The 27,423-nt window shown below is 53.1% G+C and overlaps 1 protein-coding gene across 7 annotated transcripts; it reads left to right on the top strand.

The window, feature by feature from the left end:
* The first annotated feature begins 667 nt into the window (after window positions 1-667).
* On the top strand, window positions 668-27,353 carry CPEB1 (cytoplasmic polyadenylation element binding protein 1). Of its 7 annotated transcripts, none has more exons than XM_075432049.1 (11): window positions 668-904; window positions 1,170-1,358; window positions 16,859-17,085; window positions 18,696-18,945; window positions 19,262-19,375; window positions 19,480-19,584; window positions 20,553-20,689; window positions 21,883-22,081; window positions 24,728-24,822; window positions 25,084-25,164; window positions 25,963-27,353. In XM_075432049.1, the coding sequence occupies exons 2-11, from the start codon at window positions 1,205-1,207 to the stop codon at window positions 26,071-26,073; spliced, it is 1,473 nt and encodes a 490-aa protein (XP_075288164.1). In that variant the 5' UTR covers window positions 668-904; window positions 1,170-1,204; the 3' UTR covers window positions 26,074-27,353. The 7 variants fall into 7 exon arrangements, with proteins under 7 accessions (XP_075288164.1, XP_075288165.1, XP_075288167.1 ...); XM_075432050.1 differs by having other exon boundaries at window positions 19,480-19,569; XM_075432052.1 differs by having other exon boundaries at window positions 19,480-19,533.
* Window positions 27,354-27,423: the final 70 nt, after the last annotated feature.

A 27,423-nucleotide genomic window follows, 5' to 3' on the forward strand; every position in this document is an offset into this window, starting at 1 on the left:
GAGGGTGTGGGGGCAGGGGGAGGAGGAGGAGACAGCTGCTGCTGCTTGGTAGCTGTCTTATAAATGCCCTCTGACTCAGATTTCGGGTAACACAGCTGAGCATCTTGTGGTTTCGTCAGCCCCCAGATCCCCGCATTAAACTGGAATTCTCAGACTATGAACCTGCTGTGCTTCCTTAGGCTGTTGGCACAGGCTTAAACTGAGGCAAGAATCCAGCATCTCCAGTACCGTAGGCTTGTGAACACCCTGCAGGGGAGGGGAGGGCTGGGAAAGGGCGGGGGGGGGGGGGACCAGGCGGGCAGAAGGTAAACAGGCCATGAAAAATGCTTGATGTGAAATGGGTCCTGTGCTCCGGCTGGTCCCCTTCTCCCTGTGCCAGTGTGATGTGCCTGCTCCGGCTGGACCTGGGATAATGGGCTTCTCTCTGGGTAGCGGAGGGGGTTGAAGGTTATCCTTGTTGCTCAGTGGTAAACAATGCAGAGTCAGTGAGGCACAGTGGCCAAGTTGAACCAAATAGATTATGCTAGCAGAATTGCGAAGCTTTGCATTGGGCTCTGAATTGGAGCCAGCAGCTGGAGTCTGTCCAGGACTAAAGTGTTTTTGGGTTTTGTGGGTGGAGGGAGGCGGGGACAGGAGAGCTGGGTAGCACTAAAACTAACTGTCTGCTCTGTCGCTGCTGCTATCGTCGTTGCTGGGGGATTGCTGCCTTGAGCCTGTTGTCTGCCGTGCCGTATTGTGGAGCCCTGCTTTTGTGCTGCCTGCGTCCCTTGATTTACTGGAGCTGCACCTCTCTTCTGCCTGCCGTCTTGTCTTTCAGGGGAAATCTTATCCTTTCTTCTTACCTTTATTTTGTAAAAGCTGATGCAGTTCTCTTGCATGGCTGAGTGACGTCACTGTCAGCACAGTAAGCATCAGCAGCCTGGTCACATGCTGACCCAGTCAGTAATGCAGACGGGATAGGAAGGTGGAGGGGCTGAGGGGGGTGGGGGGGTTGGATTCTGGACATGTGGTAGCTCTCCCTTTTGGGGTGCAACTCCTAGTTGCAGAAGCCGTGGCTTCAGAGTGGCACGAGATCTGGCTCAGGGCTTAACGCTTTGGAAAACTCCTTCTTTAAAAAGAAAAAAACAGCCCTGAACTCTCAAGCTTCTGTTTGTTCTCAATCTGAGCAGACTTCCAGGACTCTGAAGAAGCAGTGGCAAGCAGGATGCTTTTCCCCACGTCCACGCAAGAGACTTCCCGTGGCCTCCCAGACACCAACGATCTGTGCCTTGGCCTGCAGTCCCTCAACCTGACAGGGTGGGACAGACCCTGGAGCACCCAGGACTCTGACACTGCAGCACAAACCAGCACACAGTCCGGTGAGTCTGCTGACACATGCAGCAACAGTTGTTGGATTCCTGTTATTTTTGGCTGTTTTAAGCTAACATGGAGTGATTTGCTTGTGTAACAGGGTGCTGGCAGTTACTAAAGGGGGCTTCTCAACCTGTAATGGTTGTTCAATGTGACAGTTGAGTTGGGGAGGCTGTGGCTGGCTGTGCCACAGCCCCCTCTGTTCTGCTGCCAGTTCACTGCAGACAAGAAGTGCTCAGGCTTATGTTTTGCTTGGTGCTGTAACGCTGGTGGAGGCATAACCTTGCTGAGAAGAGAAATCCTCTCCCTGCATTTGGAGGGAGTGGGTGGGGGTGTGGTGTCAGGAGGCTGAACTTTGCTCTGGCAGCCTGAGAAAATCCCTGGTGGCAGGTAGGTCTGCAGGCGGGGGGGGTGTGGTTGCAGAGGGACCCCCCCCACCCCACTGCAAAAGTCCAGTCAGCACCCCTTGCTCCTGTGCTACGGCAGCATTGCCTGCTGAACCCTGCCTGTGGGGTGTGGTAGGCACAGCTGGCACCCAACTAGCAACTTCAGCCGGTAGCTCGCAGGCTGAGTAGAAGACTTGGAGGGATCCTGCTCCACTCCCACATTCAACTAGAAATAGCAGTCTGTGCCTAGCAGTGGGCTGGAGGAGATGCAGCAGAATGGCTTCTGCTTTAACTCTTTTGGTCCAGTGCAAATCTGTGTGATCAGCAGGGTGTGGACTTGCAGCCATGCTCTGCTGGCTTTCTTGCCCTTCCCCTTTAATCCTCTCCAGCCTGTTTTTGCAGCTGGGATTGGATGGGGAGTTCTTGGGGTGCTGGGTGTTTCCCCTGGAGTGATGCAGGGTTCAGTTAATTCTTCTGGAGGCACCAGTCTTCTCTGTAGAATCGCAGGAGAAGTGCTGCGTGCACAAACTTAATGCATGTCCTTGGCCTGGTGACGGGGTGGGGGTAAAACAGAGGGAAGAGTTCACTTCCCAGCCTTGGAGGGCTGTCAAAACCAGTTTCACAAATGGTGGTGTGTTCGTTCAAGTATCAGTTCATGGAAAGATCTAGTGCTTTGGCAGAGTTTGTACAAGTTCAGTCTGGTTGCTACAGAAACTCATCCCTTTATAGCAGCACACTGCTGCTTTGTTAAAAGGGTAGTGCATCTCTGCACAGACTGGGGTGACACAGGAGGCCCCAGGCATAAAGCTGGTGCTGACAGGAGTGTAGATAGCTTCTGGGGTGGCCTGTGCAGTATGACTTGCCCATGCACATATTTGGGGGGCACAGGGGTGCTGTCAGCCACCTCTGTGCAGGGGATGCTGCCCTTGGGATAGGGAGAGCTGCTGGGGCAGCTCTGAATGTTGCTGTATGGATTGTAAAACAAAAAAAAAAAAATCACTTATGGGGTAGTGGAGTTTGAAGTGACAGCTTCATCAGCACAGCTCACTTGAGTTTCTGCATCTAGTTTCCACCAGACTTAGTGTGCGGGCTTGCATGTGGGCCCTAGCACAGGCACTTGGGATCTGCATGCAGTCAGGCTGCAGTAGCTTTATTAAGCCTTGCTGTGCTCCAGCATGTGGTCCTGTGGGCTTCCCCTAATGAACCAGGGAATACCACGCACTTGGTATCTGTCCTCCTTTCATTGCCAGCTGAAACCTTGAATGGGGAGGGAGAAATGAAAGTTACTAGTGTGCAGTGGGCTTGAGAGGTGCCTTGGAGCTGTGTGCTGAGCCCCTTACAGTTGTTAGCAGACTATGGGGCACTTAGCCTGTGTTATAGGATCTTTAATGTAAAGAGTGCATGTAAAACGGGCAACATCCATGCTGAATGGTTCTGCTGCTGCTAACAACCAAACAGCCAGGGCTTAGTGCACAATGGCACTGCAGAACGAGGGCTGTCGCACACCAAGGTGGCTGCTCTGTGCAGATGTCCTAGCCCCACCTGATCCACCATAGCCATCTCCAGTGCTCTCTTGGCCGGCTTCCTGCCAGGCTGTCTTGGCAGAGGCACGATGTCTCTGCAGTGCTCTGGCAGGCAGGCGAGCAGTGCTCACACAAGCCTCTGGCAGCCTTTGCACCTTGCAGATGGGGCTGAGTGGACTGTGGTGGTGATGGGGGTTCACCATCAAGGGTGGAGGGGCCTCTGGTTTCAGGAGGCAAATTTATTTGGAGGTGTTTTGAAGGTGTTCCGGTGACCTCCCTGCTCGCAGAGGGTGTATCTGGTGTCAGGTGCCCCCGCTGACTGCAGTGCATAGTGCTGAGCTCCTGCCTGCCGCAGAGGCCTGGGAAGAGTGGTAGGAAGGACCTAATCATGGGCACTGCCATGGGCTCAGGTGATCTGCCCCCTGTGGGTGTTTCTGACTTGTGGTAACAGCTGCTGGAGAGGCCTGTTTCCTCATGTTTCATTCCTGGTGTTCCCCTCTATGCAAGGGGAGATTTGGGCCTAAAACCAGCCCAATAGAGCTGTACCGCTTCCACAGAGGAGCCTTTGGCCTGCAGAAGCTGTGCAGAGGGTCTAGGGCTGCATAGCTGGGGGTATTGTGGTCTCAGTCCCACCCTGCCTTCCTGGATGTGTGGCAGCTGGGTCAGGAGTGCTCCTCGGTCTGGGCTGCTGTTCTGCTGAGAGCTGTGGAGAATGGTGTATGCTGGCTGGAGAAGTGAAAGGCTGATATCCATGCACAGCTATTGTGTTGCTTCAGCCTGTCCACACCTCTTAGTCTGCAGAGCCTGAACTTTGGAGTTGCAATGTGGAGCTTCTTGGGAGGGGAGATCTTGTAGTTGAGGAACATCTTCTGAAAGGCTGTGAAACTCTGCAGGTGGCAGAGGAGTGCTCTCTGTCTGAATGTCCTACAGATCTGAAGAGTTGGCAGATGCCAACACTTCCAGGTGGCCTAGCCATGCTGTGCCGGGAAGAGCAAGGACATGGAGAGGGTGCTGCTGTGTCTTGGTGCTGCTGAGGCCTGGGAGGCTGCAAGTGGGCTAGTCCTAAGGACTGGGGTCTCTGTCAGGGTGTTCTGAGAGCAGGACAGACTGCGTCAGCACCAGGCTGTCTCTAGGGGCTGGGGAGGGATGGTGCTGCCAAGCAGAGCTGTTGTACCCCTGGTGCCCAAGCGTTCGGAAGGTTCCAGCAGTGACTCAGCTGCGCAGACCCACAGGGAGGTGGCTGGAAGTGTGGAAGTGCAAAAAAAAATCCTAACAGGCTAAAAATATTGCTGATGTGGTCCCCTGCAGTGCCTGTGCTTGAGTACTGATGAGCTGGGACTTCCTCTCCTGTCTGTGTAGTCCCTGCCAGTGCAGAGCTTTCTCAGCCTGGGAAGGACCTTTGGCTGCAAACCCTGCTGGTGTCACCTTGCGCTCCCTGGGGCTGTGTCACTGTGCAGCTTGGTGCAGTGGGATCAGGTGCCTGCCACTGGCCAGGGTCTTGCCGGAGGAGGCCAGAGAGCGGTGGGGCTGGTTTGCGTGCTCTGATCCTGCCTGTGTGCCCCTTCCCAAAGGGCTGCTGAACCCCTTGCACCCCAACAAGGTTATTTGTAACAAGTCTTCCTGCTGGGTCCAGCTCTGTAATGCACTGAGGATGTGTGCTTAGCCCTGGAGAGCATGCCAGATGCACTGCCAGTCCCTGAAGCTGGTGTCTGGAGAGAGCCTCTCTGGGAGGCAGCAGCTGCTGCAGGCTCGAGCTGCCTGCATTTATTGGCTGTAGGATTGAACTGCTGTCTCATAGCAGGAAAGGCATCTCAAACCCACTGCTGCCACTAGATCTGTCAGGCTGGAAATACTTCAGCAAGTCCCAGAAACCCGCTCTGTGGCCTGGGGAGGGGCTTTTGCAGGAAACTAGCCTTGAACACTTCCAGTCCTGCCATCCCCAGCTGTATTTCTTGAGGCAGCATTTTCTCCTTTAATGTAGCCTCATAGTAGGCAGTCACTTGTTTCAATATCTTTGAGTTCATCCCTCTGCAGAAGCAAGGAGGGGTTGAGACAGTGAGATGGGACTGCCCTTGGTGGTATCCTTTACCTTCACTGCCCTATTCCTCAAGGGGCACAAGCAAATGGGTCTCGATCCAATTTTTGCCTGGAGAAAGGGTGACAGCTGTACACAAGCAGATCCATGTGTGGATTTTAGGTTTCTCTGGCTGGTTTTTAGCCTGTGTGCCAGCTGCTTGGTCTGGCTGGTCTGTCCTGCCCTACATTGGGAGGCTGAGGCTAACCCTATATGGGACAGGCAGGCTTGCCCACTGGGAAATCATGCTAAAACCAGTCTGTTAACACGAAATTTTCAATGCTAACCTGCAAGGGCTTTCTCAGAAGGAGCAGCTCTGGTTCTGGAGAGGACATCAGCCTCTCTAGGTGAGCCCAGCCTGAGCGGGTGAGCCCTTCCTGATGCTATCGGATGGACTACCTTGCTGTGTCTGCCTCCCTGCATCGTGTGTGACCCTAAAGCTGCTGGTGCAGCAACAGGATTTGAGCTTTGTCTTTGATCTGATCTTGAGACTGCAGCTCCAGCCTCATCTGTGCCCTTGCTGGGGTGGTTGCTGCTGTTGTCTCGTTCTCTAGTGTGCAAAATTACAGCTCCAGTCGCTCTGGTGCTGGGGAAATGGCTTGTGGTAGGGAAGCGCTGCTGAATCTTTCTAGCCCTTGGTTCTCCCGCTTTCCAGAGCATAGCAACTTCTTTCTGCAATAAGCATGAACATGCCGATTATCTGTAGTTGCTTAAAATCTGCTAGGTTAGAACTGCAGGCGATCTGTTGTGCATTGCCTGGCAGATAGCTGAGACCTCTGAGTATGAATCACTCTGAAGTCTTCAAGACAAAACCATGTCTCTGAAGGATGAAAGAGACCAGTTGCACAGAAGGAAGCGTGGTTGTTGTCATGGACTCCTAGCCTTTATTCTTGATAACAGCAGGAGGGACTCGTAAACTGCTCCTGCAGGATGGACTGTTTTAAGACAGTCCTCAGAAATGTTGTGTATGTGACAGTAGGGACCTGAGAAACCCCCCCAAGTAAGAGTTGCTAATCAGTCTGGGGGTGGTTGTTGCTAGTAAGTACAACATTGCATGCGCTGGCCTTACTTGAGCTGTTGGTCAGTGTGCTCAGCTGCAGAGCAACAGCAGCGTAGCCCTCAACTCCTGCATGTTCCCGCTTGGCTGTGTGAAAATCCTTCTCCTTGTGCTAGAAGAAGGTTTCAGAGGCTCATTCCAATGGAAAGAGCTCAGCATCTGGATGACTCTAGGTTGCCCCCAGAGAATCTGAGATGGACTTTTTCTGCTCTGCAATGAAAGGGGAGCTACAGGTCCAGGGAGGGAGCACTTCATCCTGAGTGAGACTCACTTCAGCTGCAGTATCACTCAGATTTAAGCCCAAGTCTGCTTAGAAAACCCAGTAAAAGGTTCCTTCATACTGCTGATGGTATGGCTGTTTGTGCTGGAGCAAGGAGGCAAGACCACCTTTTGCTTGAACCTGCACCTAGTTCAGGCAGATGGGTGAGCAAAGACTTGTTGGTAGTAAGGATTCTGAATCTTCGTGTTCTCAGTGTCCTTTGTTGCCTTGAAATGAAGACAGGCTTTCCCAGCAGCTGTCTGTTAAGCCCTGGTCCTTCTGGAGCAGCCTGCGTGCTGTTCAGGGCTTAGTAGTGGAAGCACGAATGTGGTGGTGGTGCTGTCTGTGGAGGATAATTATAATAACGCTGTAAGGGAACAAAGCTGGGAGCTGACTTGACTCGCTTGTCTTCTGCATGGTGGTTGTGCTTCAAGAATACCTAAGATGGCCTTACTTAAAAGCTTGCCCTATGCCATCGTGCTCTTGTAGGGCTTTTCTGAGGATGCACTTGGTGTGGTTGCTTAATGGGCACTTGTTTCTTGAGCATGTTACAGGAAGGGCTGCTCACACTGTGGGCCGATTTCTCAACTGCTGGCCAGAGCCAGCTGTGCTGTGGAGTAGAAAGCAAGGAGCTCTTAGCAGCTGCGGACTGCTTTTGTGGCAGCAGTATTTGATCTTTAACAGAATAAAACAGGTATCAAGTAAGTAAAACAAATATCAAAACTGAGTTTGCAATTAGTTTATAATGGAAGTTGCTCTTAATCCACCTCTTAAAGCTTCTATATGAGCAGCTTCTCCTAGACAGATTTATTTTTATTTGTGCTGATGCTGTAAAATAGAAGATGCAGATAGATGGGTAACTGGACCAGCAACCTAACCAGCATCTCTGCTTGTACCCAGCTAGAACTGAAGTGGCTCGGGGCAGCCTCCAGTCTTGTGCTGGAGATGTCCTGCAGGAGCAGGCATGTACCACTCAAAACCCTCCCCTTGGATTCTGCCGGGGAAGGATGTTTTGTTGTGGCCTCTGGAGCAACCCTGAGAGGCTGTTGGTGCTGCCTGTGTGCTTTCAGGAGGTAACAGTGGATGAGTGTGGGTGCAAGGAAGGCACAGACTTCTCAAGCATCTGATCCTGCTTAAAGCCATTAGAGATGCAGGGAAGAAAATGCTCTGGCACTGGCAGGTCTCCACCCTTAGCAGACATGCTGACTGGTGCTCCACTGCCTGGCGATGCTGGTGTGTATGAACACATTGGGCTTATGGAGCTCATCTATAAACTTTTTGACTCAAGTTGCAGTCTGGAATACATGCTTCTCAGCTAGCTCCTGAAGTGAGCATTAGCAAGTGTGTTCCCCTCTGAGGAGAGCACTGGAGCTGCTGGTTTGTGCCTCTGAGCTGTACCAGGCAACTGGTAGCTTAGCATTTCTTGTGATTGATATTGGAGATAGCAGCAGGGTGGTTTAGGTGTGTGCAAGCCCTGGTCTGGGGTAAGATTCATCCCCAAAATTGTGCCAGTTGAATGAGAGGTGGGGTGGATAGGTTTTCCTTCAGCCCTTGCACTGCTGGATATCTAAGCAGTGGACGTGATGCTTGCTTTCTGGGTAGAGCACACATGGAAGGCTTAGACTGCTGAAGCTCCATCAGTGGTAATATGGTAGCTCTGTAGAAGAGGCCCTGGACAGGTTTTTGGCTTGGTACCTTCATTAGAAACTTCACAGTGCTTGCAGTCTGCATGTTTCTACTTGGAGCTGGGTAAAGGAACTGCCTGGACTCCTGCACAGCTTCCGGAGCTGCTCTCCAGTGTGCTGGGGCTGTCTGTAGCAAAAGGCAGGAGTGATGCCCTCTCCATTTCCCCAGCTCTGGTGGGACAGGCCCCAAGTTCAGCATCTGCTCCTACCTTAGACTTGAGTTTGTTGCTGGTGCTCTGTTGTGCCTGGCTGCAGTGTGCTGTCGTGATAACCAGGCTGTATAGTGTGGTGTTGCGGGATAACCTGTCTTTGCAGTGACACTAGGGGCAGGGCCAGCAAGCCAGCAGAGTGTTTGGCTGGTTTGTACAGCTGAAATCCCTCTAGCTGACTCATGTGGTGATGCAAGAGGGCAGCTTAGACCCTCTGCGGTGATCTTCAGAGGCTGTCATTTTAGAGTGGGTGGAGTAATTCATGTTGGAAGGGACCTCTTGAGGCTATCTAGTCCAACCTCCTGCTCAAAGCAGGACAGGAAAGCTGCTGGAGGGTGACAAAAGTAACAGAGTCCAAGGAGGGCCTGTAGAAATTAATTCATGAGCTGCCTCGGTGGTCTCAGAACAAGACCCGTTTAAACAGGTACCTCCACTGAGCTGGCTCTGAAGTGGTCTGCACCCAGAAGATGCTGTGGTCCTTGAGCTGTCACCGTGCAGGCACTGTGTGGTGCCGCTGAGGGCATCTGCAGCCAGTGCCGCATCTTCTGTCTTGGCACCTTGTATCCACGTCTCCAGCTCAGTCGCCTTGTGCACGGTTCCTTAGGCGCTGGCAAAACAGCTGAATCACAGGTGGTGTCTGCGCTGCTGCCAGCTCAGAGGCTGCTCTCAGACACAGCAGCAGCCGTCATCCTTTGGAGACAGCCATGGAGAAATGCCCACCTTCCCTCCTTGCCCCTCTGGCTTGTTTTCTCCCCAAGTGCGCAGAGGGAAGGAAGGATGAAACGAACCCCTGAAGCTGTGGTGCTGTACCTGAGGCATGCAGAACTGTGGAAGGTAACTGGGAACCTGCAGGCATCAGTGGTGGTACTGGGTGTGCCAATCTAGCAGTAAAATACGTGGCTTTATGCCAGCTGAATGCCTTGAGACTTGCGTGCCATTTATCAAACCAGATTGCATTTGGGACTAAAGCTTGTCTTTTTTGCAATTGTTTTTCCTTCACTGTGGCCTGCTGCCTGGCCCAAAGGGGTATGGCCAACAGCCTGATCCCCCTCTAAAGAACATACCTTCTCCTGAAGGACCCTACAAACTGATGCAGCTGAGCAGTGAAAATGAGTCACTCATCCTTGTTAACACATAAAGCAACACATGCTGCAGAGTTTGCACCCTGGACATTGCAGCAGATAATTGAGAGGAGTTTGGTACTTAAATATAGAAGTGTTTGTTCTTGAGGCTTGCGAAGCTGAAGCTTGTTGTACAGAATTTGACCTGAATATGTTGGCTTTTAAATCTCTCTGGAACTGATACATGTTAAAACCTGCTGTATGTCAATGTTCTGATCTTCTCAAAGACAAATGCAGTTGTGGCAGTCTGCTTAGTGAATGCAGTTACCTGTGCACTTCTAATCTGGAATGGTGTTTTAGCTGTCTTTACTGGTTTTTATATTTACCTTGGGCATCTGTTTTCCTTTCCCAGAAAGGCAGTAGTAAATTCCTGCCTCAAGAAGCAGCAAGGCTTGCTGTCAGCTGGGTCCCACTCTCTCAGAGCAGGAAGAGGACCTGTGCTCTGAAATGTTAATGCAATAAGCTGCTCTGTGTTCTGAGCTCTGCTTCTGTTTCCATTTTTTTTCAGGGTGTGCTGGGGAAGTGACTTACCATGTTGATGCCAGAACCAAGAATAGACCTCAGGTGTCCTGACTCTAATTCTGTGGTTCAGCTGTGGGATCATGCTGCCTTTTTTTATTCCCCTGCCCCCTTCTTAGGAAACCAGAAATAGCTGCCTGAATATCCTCAGTTCTTTGCCCCAAATGAAGAATCTGTCAGGGCAGAGGTTCCTCACTTGTAGTTGAGAAACAAGGCCTGTGCCTTAGTTCCTGTTTAGGTGTTGGTTGCTGCTGGTCAATCACATCTGCAGCTCTGGGAACTGCTTTTCTTGAAAGTTGGCGGTTGGTTCAAAACGATCAAGACTTCCATTGTGATGCACAGCTCTGGAGAGGGTGCATGTGTCTGGCTTCAGGTGGCTTTTCTCATAACAACAGAGACTTATTTCTCATATTACTGGAGTAATGGGAGTATCATTAAATTGGGAGGATTTGAGCTGGACAAGACCTCTGGAGGTATCCAACCTGCTGCTCACGTAAGCTCTGAGTGCCTAAGGATGGAGATCCCCTCTAACTCTCTGGGCCCAGTCCCATGGCTGCTCCACTTAATGAAATTTTTGTGTTACTTCTCTTGCTGCAGCTTTTCCCTGTTTCTTTGTCTACCGTAAGAGCCTGGCTGTTCTCTGTAGCTTCCTGTTAAGGAGTCAGCGTCTGTTCCCTGTGCCGAGCAAAGCCTGCTTCCGTACCTTGCACACTGCAGCCCCACATCTCTCATAGCAGCTCCTGTTGGGCTTGGTTCAGTTGGTGTCCCCTGTGCTCCCTGTGCTGTGGCTGCAGGTGTGCTGGCTCCTTGTGGGCAGTGCGAGGTCCTGTGGCTGCAGGTGAGAAGTGCTAAAACTTCACTGAGGATTACTCCAGAGTATTGATCACCCCTTCCCATGCAGTGAGCAGGTTGTGCTTTGAGCAGCTCAGTGCTCGTCAGTGGTGGAGGGGGAAAAATCCCCCTGGCAGCTTGTCTGGCTGTGTCACTGCTGTAACTACAGAGATGTTAACTGTAGCTGTAGGAGGTGGTGAAGGTGCCCGTTTACCTTTCAGACATGCAAATGTTTCTCTTGCTATGAAGTTGCTTGGTAGCTAGTCTATAGGAGGTGCTGCTTTTTGGCTGACTAAAACATTCAGCCTGCTCCCACCCCACTAGGGTAGAGTCTGGCTGGGTGGTAAAAACTGCAGACCAGCTGTTTTTCTGGAACTGCAGCAGGCTATTGTTTGGGACATCAGCCTCTTTTTTTTTTTTTTTGTTACAAGCTTATTTGACAAATGACAAAAGAAACTGCACTGTGTTCAGTCTCCAGGGCCTCAGTCACACTGCTTTGCTCCTCTGCCACCCTTCCCCAAACGTGCATACAGTTCTGCAGCCTCTGGCCACAGCAGATTGTCTGAGTGGAAGCAGAAGCACAGTGGCACTGAAAGCCACCTCCTGCCCTGCTTTGCTTAGTAAGAGCTTTCTAGTGATCTCTTCACCCCTACCTCTGCAAGGAGATCAGGGTGGAAGGGTGGACTTTCACTGTAAGTAGTAGTTGGCGGATGAAGGGAGGGTCTTGAGTCTGCTATCCCTTGTGTGCTGACTAATCTCCCAGCAGACAAAATTCTGGTATTTCCTCTCAGGAGGTTGAAATATTCCTCTGTCTAACCTTGTTGGTGGTGCCAGCTAGCAAAACTGACCGTCTGAAGGGCTCAGCATTGTAGACCTGCTCATGCAAGTCCTGGTGCCTTCTAAATAGCCTTTCTCCAGGCCTGCGGTGAGCTTTCATAGGCTGAGATACATATTCAGAGCATGACTTCAAAAAAGTGCGTGCATGTGCTTATGTGGCACTAGGTGCTGCTGCCAAATGTGGTGTCGAACTGCCTGCACATTAAGCATGCAGGTGCCAGACAATGCTGGTCATATAAGAATTTGGGTCCTGTTCTGCTCAACAGGAGTTTCTTGTGTGCACATACAGTTATGTGTGACTTCAGACTTGTGAAGAGGCTGAGTGATGTGTGTCATCCTATGGCACATGCTGTTTTCTTCCTCTGTGGGGAAGCTTCCACTAACATTCTCACAGTGTGGGGAAAGATCTTGAGCAGAAAGACCTGGGCAGCTGTAAGGTGAGAAGTTTTTTGGTCTGGGACAGGCTCAGTTTCAAGGTAACTTGGCTAAAACTGATGCAGCAAGGAATAAAGAGCGTGAGCCCTGCTCTGCAAGTGTGTTGCTGGCTTGTTTTGCTGGGTGGTCTCTGCAGACCCAAGCTGAAGCAGAAGTACTTGTTCAGGGGATGGCTTAATGCTGGCAGAGCTTTTTGTCAACTCTAGCTGTCAAGAATAAATTCAGTGGATGCTCCATCTGTAGTGCTCTTATCTTAAGGTCTTATTCAAGGCATTAAAGCATCATTTGTCATCAGCGTAGTGGTAAGGTGGTTTATTTACCCAGAGCCCTTCACTGAGCTGCCAGCATTGGTAAGTCTGTCTCCTTGGGGCTCATCTTTACATCTCTTGGCTTGGTCAAAGCTACCAGGAAGGTCAAATTCTTAAATAGCTGTAACTTATAGTATGCAAGGAAGAAAGCTGTATGCTTCAAGGTCCTGGGCAGGTGCTGAAAAAGTTAAAATTGCAAGTCTAACTGGCACATGGAAGAATAAAAGCTGTTCTGAGGCTGGCTGGGTTGAGCATTGGACATCTTGCTGTTTGGGTGCTTTTCCCAAGGTGTGTGCTGTGGATTTCAGCTTGTGCTGATGGGTTGATCTTCTTGAGACTGGGTAAATTCACGTTAAATATGGTAGCTCAGTGGTTGGTAAGCAGACTTAAAAGATGATTCAAGGCCTACAGGAGAGTAGCCCTGAAGAGTTGAAACTAGCCACCCTGTGAAACCACCACTGTGGGTTCAGCATAGCTCCGTGCTTCTGCTGTGAAGTGTCTGTCTTGGGTGTGATGGGCGCAAGATGTTTGCACATGCTCTCCTTGGTATCTTTAGGGGCCCCAGCATGATGCAGGAATTAAGAAGATGTATTGCAACAGCATTGTCCTGGTAGTTGAGCTTTCTGTAGTAAATGCTAAGGAGGAGTGGCTTGTAAAATGCTCATTCTCTAGAGAGCAACCTGAGCGCTGACAAACTGGAAGAGCGCCACACTGGTATTGAGACTGCTCCACAGAGCTCTTAAATCTGTCAGCGTTTGGCTGACGTGCTCAAAGATGGAGCATGCTGGCTCTGAATCCAGTCATTAAAGCTGCAGCAGTGAGTCAAAAGTCAGAGCTGAGTTTCTATTAAAAGCTACCCTTTTTTGCTGTCCCCTGCAAAGGAGCGTTGGCGTGTGCCTCTTGCAGCTCTGAGCAGAGGTATGAAAAGTTCCAGAAGCTCTCTGCAAGCTGCCACGCTCAGGACAGCAGGGCTGCTGCATGTGAGCAGAAGAATGGGAATTGCATTGACCCTTCAGTTAAAATTTCTGACATAGATGTGAAAAATTAGTTGTTTGTGCTTAGATTTTTTTCTTAGTCTGAGTAGTTACCTGATGTTTGCTGTTTCACTTTGGGATCTTCAGGGGTGCTCTTGACAAATTGCTGATGCATCTTGCAGGTGCATTGGAGCAAGCTGTCTGCTTGGGAGAGGAGACAAGGCCAAATTCCGTGAAGGAACTGTGGCTTTATTGAGTGGCTCCAGTGGCTGGAGGACTTTTCTCATGTGGGCAGCCTTTGTCAGGCTCTGGTGCCCCATCCCCTAGGAGGGTGCCTTTGGGTTGGGGGGATGAGAAGTAAGATCCAGTCTCTTATGCTGGTGTTTCCTAGGCTACCTGCAAGGGCTGGCTTCAGGGGACACAACCTGATTGCTAGGGAAGCATAAAGGAGGAAACGCTGAGTGTATCTCACAGCTTTTCCTGCAGATGTCCCTGTGAGTGGCTGTAGGTAGCAAGTGAAGCTGAGTCAGAGCCATGGGGGTGATGTGGGGTCTCCCATGAGCTCAGTGTAGCCTGCAGAGTGTGTAACCAAGTGTTGCCTGTGCAGACCTGTCAGAGCTTCTGGAGTGGATGATGTCCATCTGCGTTAGCAGCAGGATGTCAGCACTTCCAGGATGTGAGGTGAGGAGTGGGTCAGTTGTAACTGGCAGGATTTTACTCAGTAGTTGGTGCTGAAACTCAGATACCCAGACAGTAGATCACTTTAAAGGCCAGCAATCCTGCTATTTGAATGTGCTCATACTGGCCTTACTGGTTTTCTAGCTGTGGTGAGAGCCAAATGATCCTGGGAGCAAATGTGTAAGCAGTGTCTGTAGCAAGCCAGAGTGGTGGCAGAGATGAGGGTGCATTAAATGGGGCAGAGCAGCTGGACCTTGTAATGCCTTTGAGAGCTCCTGATGAGCCCCTGAACCCTTACTTGGTGTATTCCAAATGGAGTTCTGGACCTGCATCTCCAATAATCAGGAGATGAGGTGCAGGGCAGCGTTGCCTGGTAGCTTTCTGTGTGGCATTTGCTGCTCCGGGTCTTTCGGAATGCTGTGCACACAGGGTCAGCGCAGGGCTGCTCAAGCCTGGCGTTGCAAACCCACCATGCTTGATGGCTGAGGAGGGGGGTGTCAGCGCTGGGGGGGCTGTCGGCCGTGCGGCTTGGGCCCTGGGATCAGCTGCTTTGCTTTGACTCTTGTTCTGTTTAGTGACTAATCAGATTTTTGAGCCTGTTTAACAAATTCAGCTGTCTCCCTTGAACAATATGCTGGCTGTATTTTTAAACACATCACGTGGCTTCAGAGAAGTTGGCAAACCAGCGTGGTGCAGCTTGCCTGGGCTGGGAGATGCTCTGCCCTGCTCTGTGCTGTGACTAGGAGGGAGCAGTCTCCTCCCTGGCGCGAGCTGTCTGCGGCAGCTTTCCCTTGCTGCCCACCGCTGCTAGCAGGGCAGCTGCTGCTTCTCGAGCTCTGCCCATGGTAAGTACTGCTGGGCCAGTGAGGCTTTGCTGTGGCTGTGGGGCTGGGTGTAAGCGCAGGTGCTGCTGTCAGGGAGAGCCAAGCAGATACTCAAAGGGCAGGAGATCCCTTCCCAAGTGCGATCAGAGGTGAATTCGTGGTCCTGTGCTGCAGCTGAAATGAGTCTGCGCCTGTGTTGGGGAAACTCGCAGGGAGAAGGCTCTACAAATGTTGGAAGATGCTTGCCTGTTGCTGACAGCTCCTGCAGACCAGCTCTTCCTGGGGATGAGGTAGATCCTTCAGGTGAAGGACGCACCTGTACCTGTCTGGGTTTCTTGCTGGTGTTTTGAGGTTTCTCCCTGTAGTGTGAGGCTAGAGATGCCAGCTCCTGGCAGGTGTGCTGCTGGGTAATGTAGCCTGGGGCAGATACAATCCAGCATATCACTCTGGGCATGCTCGGCAGCTTTTTCTGGCACCAAGTTGGTACTGTTGTCAGACCATAGTGCACTTGAGCATGATGGCATGTTTATTCACCTGGTTTGGGCAGTGTTTTGGATTATTAATCCTCTTCTGCACAGGAGCTACTGAAAATCTGGGTTAGAAACCTTGTGGTGCTAGCAGGTTGTGATCAGGTGGGGCTGGAGGATATCGGTTGGATCCCAAACTTGCTTTGCTGAAAACTGAAAGCTTCAGGGCAAGCTGACTTGTTTTGCAGCCTCTGAATAATTAAAACTATTTCTGAATGCTTTGCTCTTTTCATTTGGTCTGGGGACACATTCAACTTGCTGAGACTTGCTCCTCTTGAATAGAGCTGGCTGGTGGTGTCCCCCTGTGGGATCTCCTGTGGATGAGCCTGCCTGGTGTTCCCTTGCCTTCTAGGTGGCAGCTGGCCCCATATTGCTGACCCATGGAGCAGGATGGGACTTTCATGACCCCTTGGCCTGGTGCCCTGCTCGGGAGGGGTGGCTCTGTTTGTAGGGAGGCATTTGCTTGCCTTAATTCCCCTCAGTGGGAGGGAAACCTGCTGCTGTGTGAGGGAAGCAGTCTGGTGTGTACTTGTCTGTCCGCTCTCGGGCGAAGGCCTGACCAGACAGGCTTGTTGTGAATGTGTACTGAGGATGGTGCTCGCCGCTGACTGCAAAGCATCTCCTTTGTCAGCAGGCCAGACTGGCAGGTCACTGACTGGCTGGCTATGGCCAGCTTCTGTCAGGGCTGATGTGTGTGGCATCCCACCTCGGCTGATGGGCCAGGCCTCGCTCTACTCAGCCTGGCCATTGATGTGTGCAGCAACCACTGGTTGTGGGCTTGATCTGTGCCCCCCAATCACTAAAAGTGTGTGGGTAGCTGCCCCCTTGGGGCCCAGCTTGCTCCAACACAAGCAGCAAGAAATACCAGTGTAATGGCATGGACTGAGGTGGAGAGGCCTGTCTGGAGCACCTGTATGAGGTCCATAACCAGGACCTGGGATCTCTGATTCTGTTCCCAGATGAAGTGGATCTCCTGGCTCATGTCAGCCTTGGGAGAACAACCCACCCTTGTGTTTGTAGGCCACACCAGGCTGCTGCCATTGGCTCCAGCTCTGCAGCACCATGCTGCAACTGATAGCGAAGAGTGTGCAGCCTTTCTGGAGTGGTGCAGAGGCTTGGTGCCTGCCAGATGTGCCACCTCCTGGATAAGACTCTCATGGTCTGATGGGAGCCCAGTACCTTCCTGGGCTTCTGGCACAAGAGCCAGGAGGGAAGGAGGCACGTTGTGCTGCAGCATTGATGGGCTCTTTCTCTGTTGCAGTTCTCGGCATGCTGAGTAACCCTCTTGGGAATGTCCTGGGGAAGCCCCCGCTGGGTTTCCTGCCTCTAGACCCTGTTGGTTCAGACCTGTCAGAAAAGTTTTCCACACCGGCACTGAGGAACGCCCGCCTGGACTCCCGCTCCCTCTTGGACTCCCGTTCCAGTAGCCCCTCAGACTCGGACACCAGTGGATTCAGCTCTGGCTCCGACCACCTCTCAGACTTGATTGTAAGTCTGGGTCTTCCACCCACTCTGATTCCTGTGTTTTGCTGCATTTCTGGGGAGCATGGGAGAGCTGTGGAGGGCTGCAAGCCACAGCCCTGCTGGCTCAGGAAGGCAAGGGACTGCTGGAAGGATCTGATGTCCCCACTGACAAAGCAAGGTTCTCCTGTAGCCCAGGGTTTGGAAGAAAAACTGCTCATGCAATCCTGCTTCAGCACAGACTAGCACTATCCCTATTTTTTTTCTTCTAAATAATGTTTTGGCCTTTTCACTTTGTGTTTGCAGCCCTAGTGGGTTAAAGTAGCTCCCAGAGGGGGTCTGAATGCTTGAGCTAGTGTGTGGCAGGAGGATGTCTGTGTCCTGATCCCACCAGGGAGGTGATCCGTCAGCACAGCTGCCCCCAGGCTCCAGTCTGGGCTTCTCAGGAGCTCCTGTCCCTGCCTTTCATTACCCTTCCTGTTTGACTGCAATTCTCCATCCCAGGGCTGTTTCTTCTAGAGCAAACTGGGTCTAGCCTGCTCCCATTCCCTAAAGCATAGCTAAATTTGGAAGCCAGCGAGCGAGGCAAGTGTCTGTCTTGCTGACCCAGTCTGTGCTGCTGGGTCTGTGTTGCAGTGTGAGCAGCAGTTCTGGGTGCCAGCAGGACAGCCTGGCTCCAGCCAGCTCTGCAGGTGCTGCTGTGTGACTTGAGGCTAGAGCCAGGGCTGAGCTGCTCCTGGCTTTGCTGTGGTGTGGCTGTGGCCTTGACCCCTTCATTGGGGTGGGTGTGAAGGACACAGTTGGCTTGATGTGGAGTTGATTCTCCTGTGATCCACACTGGAGAATCGGGATCTCAAGCAGGCACGCTGTAAGCGACTGCAGCACCCCGGGCTCTGATGATGGCAGGCAGTGTGAGGCAGCAGGGCTTTGTGCTGGCCTTGTTCGTGAAGGTCAGGTCTCCCCCAGCATGGCCTCGATGTGGGCGGCTGTGCTGCAGCAGCGCATGGCTGGATCCGCAGAGCGGCTGGCACTCTAGGCTGCACAGTGTCTTGCATCCCTGCTGGTTTATTAATCTGTACTTTTACTCCTTCAGCCCTGGGAGAGGCATGTTAAACATGTGAGCGGTTGGGTCTGCAGCCAGCTGAGCCCACACCCTGGTCAGGGAGGCCTGGGAGCTGCTCTGCGGAGGGCGAGAGCCAGCCGGCTGCCTGCAGAGCTCATGATTGCTGCTGGCAAGCCCTTCCTGCTACAGGCATGGCCTGAAGCAAAACATGAGGCTCTTCCTGGGGTGGTTGGTGCTCCCTGGGGGAGGCCGTGTGGGTGGGGGGTAGCTGTTGGCTTTGTGGTCTGCGAGGTGCCTCCTGCTTAACAATCTGTGCTGCCAATAACTTGGCATGGGTCCAGTGGGAAATGGCCACAGGGGCTGGCCTTTCCCTGTGAAACTGTAGTCCCATCAGACTTCTGGGATAGGTGAGGTGGCTGCTTTCCTGCTTCTGCCAGACCTCAGATGGTCTTGGGAGAACAGGATTTTACAGAGAAGCCCCTGCTACTGCCGTGGGTGAGGTCAGGGCCCCAGGGTGGTGCGTGGCCTCCAGTATTAATGGCAGCTGGGTTTTAATGTGGACTTTCTCTTGCAGTCAAGCCTTCGCATCTCCCCTCCTCTGCCTTTCCTGCCACTTAGTGGGGTGTCAAGAGACCCCCTAAAGGTGGGAGTGGGATCCCGACCGGATCAAGACCAAGCTGCCCTGGCTGCAGTCACTTCTTCCCCAGCCAGTGCCTCAAAAAGGTGGCCTGGGGCATCTGCATGGCCTTCCTGGGATCTCCTGGACTCTCCAGAAGACCCATTCAATATTGAAAGAGAAGCCAGGCTTCACAGACAAGCAGCAGGTGAGTTGGATGGTGGATCTTGGCAGGCTTTGGTGCGTGGTGATGGTCGTGCACTTCTGGGAGGGCATGTAGGTGGCCTCTGTGGAGATAATGTGGCTGGACATGAGTTTGCAGCAGATCAGACCTTTCTCCATGCATAAGCCTGACTCTGGGTCTACCTGCTGGCAGCAAACAAGGCAGGGTGTCTGGGCAGCTGCCTGTCACTGCTGCGGCTCTGTTGGACACGTAGTTGCAGAATATGGGGATTTCTGTGGAGACCTGTGGGGGAGTGGGAAGCAAATGGTCCTGCACTGAGTGTTGCTTGTGCTTGTCTAAGCTGTGAATGAAGCAACCTGCACCTGGAGCGGGCAGCTGCCTCCCCGAAACTACAAGAACCCCGTCTACTCGTGCAAAGTGTTCCTGGGAGGAGTCCCGTGGGACATTACAGAAGGTGAGCAGCCCCTGGTCCACCACTGAGCCCTTGTTTTGACAGCAGGAGGGTGTAGGATGGAGCTTTCTTGTGGGGGACGCTGACTTCTCTCCTTCTGTCTGTAGCTGGACTGATCAACACCTTCCGTGTTTTTGGCTCACTGAGTGTGGAGTGGCCTGGTAAGGATGGCAAACACCCACGCTGCCCTCCCAAAGGTAATATGCCTAAAGGTAATAGCGACACGGTAGGGTTACTTTTTTCCCATGCTATGTTACAGCACGGATGCTGGGATGGTACGGCTGCATGCTGGTGACTGGATGGTACAGAGCACCCTAGGGTAAATGTCCTGCTCTCACTTGGGTCAGCACCACGGCTGCAGAGCACTGTCACCTCAGACCTGGCGTCCCCACCTGTCCCTGGCAAGGCTGGGCAGGAGCGTGGATGGGGGAAACCCTCTCTGCTCCTGGAGCCCCATGTGGGCTGTTCTGCTCTGGGTGACAGCCGCTAGTCCCCACTGCCAGCACGAGCACCCAGAGCACACGCACCCTTGGCATAAAGTGCACGCAATGAATGCAGATGTGTGTCCGCAGCAAGCTGGCAGGCTGTGGGGACTGGTGAGCCAAGCAGCCCCTGGGGCAGAGTCCTGTCCTGTCTGAAGTAGCTGGGCTGGTGTGTTTTGTAAGCAGTAACAAGTTTTGGGGCAAGGAGTGACTGGTTTGTAGGCTCAGTGGTGCCTAATGGCCTCATCACCAGAGCACTGCGCTGATGGAAGTGGTTTTTAAAGCCCTGAATTTGTATTTCTGGGCCAAGACTTCGTAAGTGTGAAGCAAAGTCTGTATTCCTGCAGACCACACTGGCCAGGCCGGTGGTGCCTGCTTGTCGTGTCTAGATGTGGCTGTGTGGGGTGGGGACAGCGGCCCAAATGGCACTGGACACGGGCAGCCGGCCCCCTTGTGCTGTGTTGGCTCTGGGCTCTTCCCCAGCTTGGCCAGGCTCTGTGGATCTCACCCGCAGAGCCTGCTGGGGTTGGTGCTGCTGACTGCTGCCTCCCCTAGAAGGGCTTGGGGACAGCAAGGGAGCTGCAGTGCAGACACGTTGGGTGGCTTCCGAGTGATTTTGAGGGTGTGTGCAAACTGGGGTTATCTGTTTCTCCTCTGCTACAGCTCTAACAACTGCTTCTTTCCCTTCGCCTCTAAAGGATATGTCTACCTGGTGTTTGAGTCGGAGAAATCTGTGCGTGCTCTGCTCCAGTCATGCTCCCAGGACCTGCTGAGTCCTGATGGGCTCAGTGAATACTACTTCAAGATGTCCAGCCGCAGGATGCGCTGCAAAGAGGTGAGCAGACCCGGGAGAGTAGTTGCCCAGATCCCAGCAGGGGATGCTGATGTGATCCTTGGAGGCAAGGGGGTACGCAATGTTACTCTGCTCCAGGAAGGCAGGGTTAAAACAGAGAAGCAGAAGTCAGACTGGTTCTTGGCCATCTTTGATGTGTTCCTGCAGTAGGGCCAGGCACAGGCAAGGAGGGAAGGGTCAGATCAGCGTTTGTGTCCTTCGCAACAGCTTGTGTCAGGAATTGTGACCTGAAGCTCCTGGACCCGTGGCAGACCCTGACTTTGTGAAGCTGAGCAGCTTTGGTTACCTGGGAAGGAGCATAGGAACAGGGATTTTACTGTTGAATGCTTTGTTCAGCGCACCTTTGCTTGCAGAGACAGACTTTGATCCCGTCAATGCTGTATTAGACCTTGTCTGCTTGCAGAATGAATGGCTTTCTTGTTCACTGCAGGCAGATATTTTGGATCCACAGCTGTAACTGCAGCTGCTCCCCAGTGCAGCCTTGGCTGGCTGACCTGTGCTCTGGAGGTGGGGTGCTGAGGCTGCCAGAGGCTCAGGCTGGCCTTCCAGTAACGGGGGGCCGTACCTGCAGGAGTCTGTGGGGTTGAAGAATTGAGGTTCGGCTCTTCAGACAGGCACAAACTAATTGCGCTCCAGACACTCTCCCAGTGTCTGGCAATTGGCAGCACTTTCATGCTAGGTGATTTAGCTCTGGCAGAAGTTTTTCCTCTTCAGAGCCCTCTGTCAGCTGTCTAGCAGATGGAAGCTCCTGTGCTTCCATCGGCAGTGGGTGGGTTGTTTCATTGATCTCCTGCACAGTGTGGCATCTGGGCAGTAAACGGGTGCAGGCAGCCAGTAAAATCCACTCATGCATGGGTTGTTTCCTGGCTACCAGCCCTGAGGAACCAGTGTTTTGGATTCCAGTTTGGCCACAAGCAGAGCGGTGTGGCAGTTGGTTTTGTTCCCTTGAACGGGCCTTGTGGGCTCTCCTGAGGTGTCTAGACCAAGGCTGGAGCTCCAGACCTGTAGTGCCCTGAACATGGGCCCTGTGCAGCAATAACAAAGGGGCGTTTGCAAGTTGGGGTGAAGGCTGAGCGTCTGGGATGGCCTCTGCTGTCAGCTGAGGGCACCAAGGAGCAGTGCAGTGTGTGGCTCTTGAGGCCCTTGGCTGACCTGACCTGCTTGTGTGGTTTCAGGTGCAGGTGATCCCATGGGTGCTGGCAGACAGCAACTTTGTGCGCAGTCCGTCGCAGCGGCTCGATCCCAGCAGGACGGTGTTTGTGGGGGCTCTGCATGGGATGCTGAACGCAGAGGCCCTGGCAGCTGTCATGTATGATCTGTTTGGAGGGGTGGTCTATGCTGGTATCGACACGGACAAGCACAAGTATCCTATCGGTAAGTGATGATCATGTCAGCATCAGTAGTCACCCGTGGCATGCTCCGAGGAGGCTGCAGTAGTGCCCTTTGTTCCGTCCTTCAGTGGGGAAGACTGCCCAGGGTGCCAGGCTCTGCCTCTGCCTGCTCTGGGAGCAGATGTCCAGTCAGCCTCTTCCACAGGTGATGCTGCTCACCCCCTGGCTGTGAGGAGGTAAGGTAGGCCTTAAGGAGAGGGCTGGCAGAGCCCATGTGCCTGGGAACTGGAAGGTCCCAGATCATTCCAGAGCAGCTCCAGGTGTTTGATATCTCTTTAGGTGTTGCTGGAGGGCTTTCTGCCCTTGTTTGGTGCTGTTAGTGGTGATTAGATGCTGCTTTAGCTGCTCTTCCATCCTCAGAGCAAAGACTGCTGGGTCCTGCTGCCTGTCAGGGGAACTCGGACCTCCTGGCTGCTGGCCCTTCCTGCTGGGGAGGCAGCAGGAACAGGGCAGGGCTGTATGCAGCTTGGTTGGACCAGCACTTGTGGGCAGTGTCCTGTGCCCACTGTCCTGTTTGGCCTCCCTTTCAGGGCCTTGTTGCTTTGGGCTTCCCAGGCAGCTGGTAGCACAAGTGGAGAGGCTTCCCAGAGCGTCCTGGCTGGGTCTGCTGAAGGATGCCATGCCCACCTCAGCTCAGACCTCAACCTTCCTAGGGTCAGAGGGATGCTGGGGGTGACAAGTGACTCTTAGACAGCATTCTCCTCCTCTGGTGGGCCTGAAACCACAGACTGCCACAGGCAGCAAGTCTGCTACCTGTGATTCAAACTGTGACCTCTGGTCAGGTAGTCCTGCTGTGCTCTTGCAGGTGGAAAGGATGAAGCCTCTGAGATCCCACCTCCCAGGCAGGGCTGTGTGTTTGAGAGGGGCGAGTCATGAGTGCAGCCCCCATAGCAATCTGCAGAGCAGTGCTGTCCCTGTGTCCTGCTGAGACAGCCTTCCAAAGGGGAGTGGAGCACTTACCACTTGTGTCACAGCAGCTGAAACAGGTCACAAGAGTACATGTACCTCCCTGGTGGCCTCATGGGCAGGGGACAGCACTGAGGTTACTGGTCTGTGTGGAAAAACCCTACAGCTTGAGTGTGGCTAGCTTTCCAGGCTCAGGCTGCTGTGAGACATGAGTGTCCTGTGTGTTGCCAGGCAGGAGCAATGTCAGAGTTTGGTAGCACAGAGCTGTCTGCTGCTTGCCGCTGTCCTTGGACAGCTGTCAGGCTGTTCTAGTCAAGACTTGGTGCCCAAGGCTTGGGTTTAGGACGTGCCCATGTTGCTGCAGTGCTTTACCGTGGAAGTGGCTTTGGGGGGACAGTCCCAAGGGAAGGCTGGGAGTGGAAGTATGAGACTTTAAGCAAATTCTTAGTTCCTGTATGACCGTGGATGAAGTCTTGCACAGCAACCTGCCCCATGTTGGCACTGTGGTGTCCTAGAGCGTGACCTTAAAACGTCCTGTGGCTTCATGCAGAGCCCAGGTTGCTCCCTCCAGTAGGTGAGATCTCTGGCTCCCAACAGCAGACTGGCGTTTCCGCCCTTGAAGCAGTATTAAAAGAATTGCAGCAATTAGCTCAATTTTGGCAACTAAATAACACTAATTTTATTGTTCGCTGCTGATGGAAGCATCTCCTGTGCTGAGCTGCTGCCTCAGGCTTGCTTGACTGCTGCTCCTGGTTTGCAGAAGGCCCCTCAAGGGAAGACCACTGTGTATAAGCTGCCCTGTGCTGCGTCATCTTGGGTAGAGGGTGATCCTCCTGGAGGCATGTGGTGTAGAAATCGGTGTCTGACCGTCCTTGTGCACAGCTGCCTCTGAGACCAGCCTGGTCAGCAGAGCAAGCTGTGCCCGCGTGGCTGTTGGGAGGTCCTGCTGGGAGATGGAGCTGACCCTCCCTGGGAGGAGAGGCGCCCCTGCGTGCGCTGCCATCCCTGTGCACAGTGTCACCCTGAACCAGATCCAGGCCCTCCGGCCTGCGTCCTGCGTGACGCTGCAGGGGAGGAGTGGCTGGGTGCTGGGTAATGCTTTGCGCTGTGGCTGTCAGAGGCGAGCTGAGCTTCAGCAGTCTGCCCATGTGCAGGACCATCGTGTAAACCCGACACTCCCCTTGCACTGAGGAGGGAGACTCGTAAGTAAGCACAGATACATTTTCCTGGAGCTTAACAAAACTTGGCTGGAAACGAGTGGTGCAGGAATGCTGCTGACTGGCAACGAAGCTGCAAAATGCAAGGTTCCGGGATGAATGGGAGGCTTAAAATAAAAGCTGCTGAGCTGTCTCGGCCCCAGCTTATTCCAGGTGCGGGTGCGGAGCCTGCTGCTGTGCTGCCCTCAGCAGTGCCCTGGCAGCACCCCTCCTGCTGCCCGGCTGCTGCCAGTCCTCCTGGGAGCGCCGCTGTTTGCCAGCTCGTGTCCGAACCAGACTAGAGGTGTCCGTGAAGAAGCTTTTCTGCACCCAGCTGCGTGCTGGGCTTCTGTTACTGCCATGGATGGAGGCAGGCAGAGCCAGGAGGCTTTGGATGTGGTTTCCCTGCCAGTGGCTGCACTGTGTTGAGGGAAGGGGTGTTATTGGCAGCAGCATGTGCTCGGCCTCCGCCAGATCCTGCTGTACGTGCTGGGTCAGCCTGACGCCTGGGCTCTGGCTTGTTCCAGGGTCTGGCCGTGTCACCTTTAACAACCAGCGCAGCTACCTGAAGGCAGTGACTGCTGCGTTTGTGGAAATCAAAACTACCAAGTTTACGAAAAAGGTGAGTGGAGCTGATGGGGCAGCCTGGGGGTGGAACCTGTGTGATGGGTAGTGCTGCTGGGAGCACCCCGATCTGCGAGGCCTGCCCCATGTCCCTGTGAGAGCAGGGGGAGGTGGTGAACTGCTGCTCCGCCTGCTGCAGGGGGTGCTGGTGATGGATCTGGGGTACTCAGGGCAGTGGGTCGGCACTGCAGGGGCTGCCCAGGGTGTGGGGCAGTCAGCCCTGGCACCACACCATGCCCACTGCCTGGTTCTCCTGCAGGTTCAGATCGACCCATACCTGGAAGACTCCATGTGCCAAATCTGCAGCGCTCAGCCCGGCCCATTCTTCTGCAGAGACCAGGTACAGCTTTCCCTGCTGTCCGTGCTCGGCTCCTGGCTGTGGCACTCGGGAGGAGTCCTCAAGGAGGAGCAGGCTCTATTCAGAGCAATGCTCCCCTTGTCTGGGGGTGCCCGTTGTCCCTTGCTCGGTGGGGAGGACAAAGTGGTAGTGCAAGAGCCCCAGTTGGGCCCTCGTGTTGGAGGAGGGGCAGCTCTGGTGCTCACCAGGAGGCAAAGGCAGCTTTCCCCCCGCCTGGAGCTGGGGATGCTGCGGCTCCAATGCTGCTGTGCCAGAGGGCCGGGGCCTGCGGTGGGCTGACCCCGAGGGGAGGCTGTGGCCAGCTGGAGGCTGGAGTGCCGTCACCCTGCGGTTGGTCCTGGAGCTGCCCAAAGCACGGGGGACGCTGGCTGACCTCCGCTTGCTGCAGGCGAGGGACCTCAGCTGGCTGCCGGTGGCTTCCTGCGGGGTCCGGGTGGGAGGCAAGCAGCCGCAGGCTCTGCACTGCTGGGAGAGGTGGCAGCAGGAGTGCTGGGACCACTGGAAGTGCTGGCAGAGCCTGTCCCCTGTCTGGGTGCCGGGCAGAGGTGCCACAGCCCCTGCCTGTAGCTCCCTGAGGAGGCCGCTCCCAGCCTGTGGGTTTCTCAAACCTTTTTCCAGGGGTGGAAGCTGAGCACAACATGGCCTCCGGCAGTGTTGCTGGAATTCCCTCCCTCCACCTCAAACACCTGCTGTGCTGGTGTGGGCTGCCAAAACTGGGGAGGGAGGAGGGATGCCTGGAACCCCCTGCCCCACGGCACTGCCTCTCTCCTCTCCCCACAGATCTGCTTCAAGTACTTCTGTCGCTCCTGCTGGCACTGGCAGCACTCCATGGAGGTCCTGCGTCACCACCGCCCGCTGATGCGCAACCAGAAGAACAGAGACTCCAGCTAAGGGGGCCGCCGCAGCTCGGGGGCTGCCGCAGGCGCAGGAGAAAGTCCTTTTGTTAACCTGCCAAGTGGAGAGCGCACGAGCGTGCCTGCTGGTGCCAGACCCAGGCTGGGAACGCGCTTCCTGAGGACTAATGGGGAAAAAAAAAATATCTTACATTCACGTTTGCACTTGCTGGTCTTTTTGTTTCTGCACTAATGCACAGTGAATTTTGTTAGGTTTTGTTTGGGGGTTTTCTGAGGAGGGGGAGCACCCCTCAAGCGATTCTGCAGTTCCCAGACTTTGGTTCCTAGTTTGCTGACAAGAAGCAAAAAAAAAAAAGGGCCACGTGTTGAGAAGGTGTTTATGCAGATGCCTTCACCTAGGTTTTTTATTTATTAAAGGCGCTTTTTTACATTCCTTGCAATACTGATGGTAATAATGCAGGTCTCATTGGCTCCATTTTTTTGCAGTTGCCATACAGTGCCTTTCCATTCATTTAACCCCCATCTGAACGGCATAAACTGAATGTTCAGCTGGCGTTTTTTACTGTAACAACAAGGAGACTTTGCTCTTCATTTAAACCAAATCATATTTCATATTTTACGCTCGAGGGTTTTTACCAGTTCCTTTTTACACTCTTAAACAATTTTTAAGTCGTTTGAAATGAGAGATTTTTTTCTTTCCTGGCAGCTTTTAACATTATTGCAATTTGTGTCTGGGGGCTGCTGGTGGAAAGTTGTAAATCGAGGGGTTTGCAACAGAACAGGACAGGCTTTTTTGGATTTGAAACTGGACCGGATAAATGATCTCTGAGCTGCTGTATATAGTTTTAAATAGTTTGTTGCACTTTTTTAAGTTGCACTTAAGGGGGGGTGATAGAGGTTTTTAATCACACAAAGTCACAGGACTGAACTTTTCTTTTGTAACTAGCTATAAAAGGGCTGCGTTTCGGTGGACAGATGAAGGTTCATAGGAGCCCTTGCTCTTAGAGGGGACAAGTTCTTTTCCTTTCCTTTGAGATGTGTGGAGTAACGGTGCAGTCGACTTAAATGCTGCTGGGATTTGAGAACTTCAAATTGTTTTGTTTACTTTCCCCTCTATCGGAAGCTGTGTGCCAAAGAACCAGTGTCATAATTTCTCCCTCTTTTGTGTTTTTTTTTCTCCTCCTGCTGAGCTGATGTTGCATCGTTGCATATCCCAGCTGCTCTTTGTGGGGTTTCGTGAAGCTGTGTGTGAAGTCTCTACCTCATTGTAGTATATGCAGGCAAGACTGCACTCTCCTGCAGACGTTTGGAGTAAGCTGTGGTGTAGTTTTTGGCACATAATAAACACGTTGCAGCAAAAAAAAAACTAAACCTTATTGTGCTCTTT

This window comes from Opisthocomus hoazin, chromosome 10 (assembly GCF_030867145.1).
Source record: "Opisthocomus hoazin isolate bOpiHoa1 chromosome 10, bOpiHoa1.hap1, whole genome shotgun sequence".
NCBI classification, from domain to species: domain Eukaryota; kingdom Metazoa; phylum Chordata; class Aves; order Opisthocomiformes; family Opisthocomidae; genus Opisthocomus; species Opisthocomus hoazin.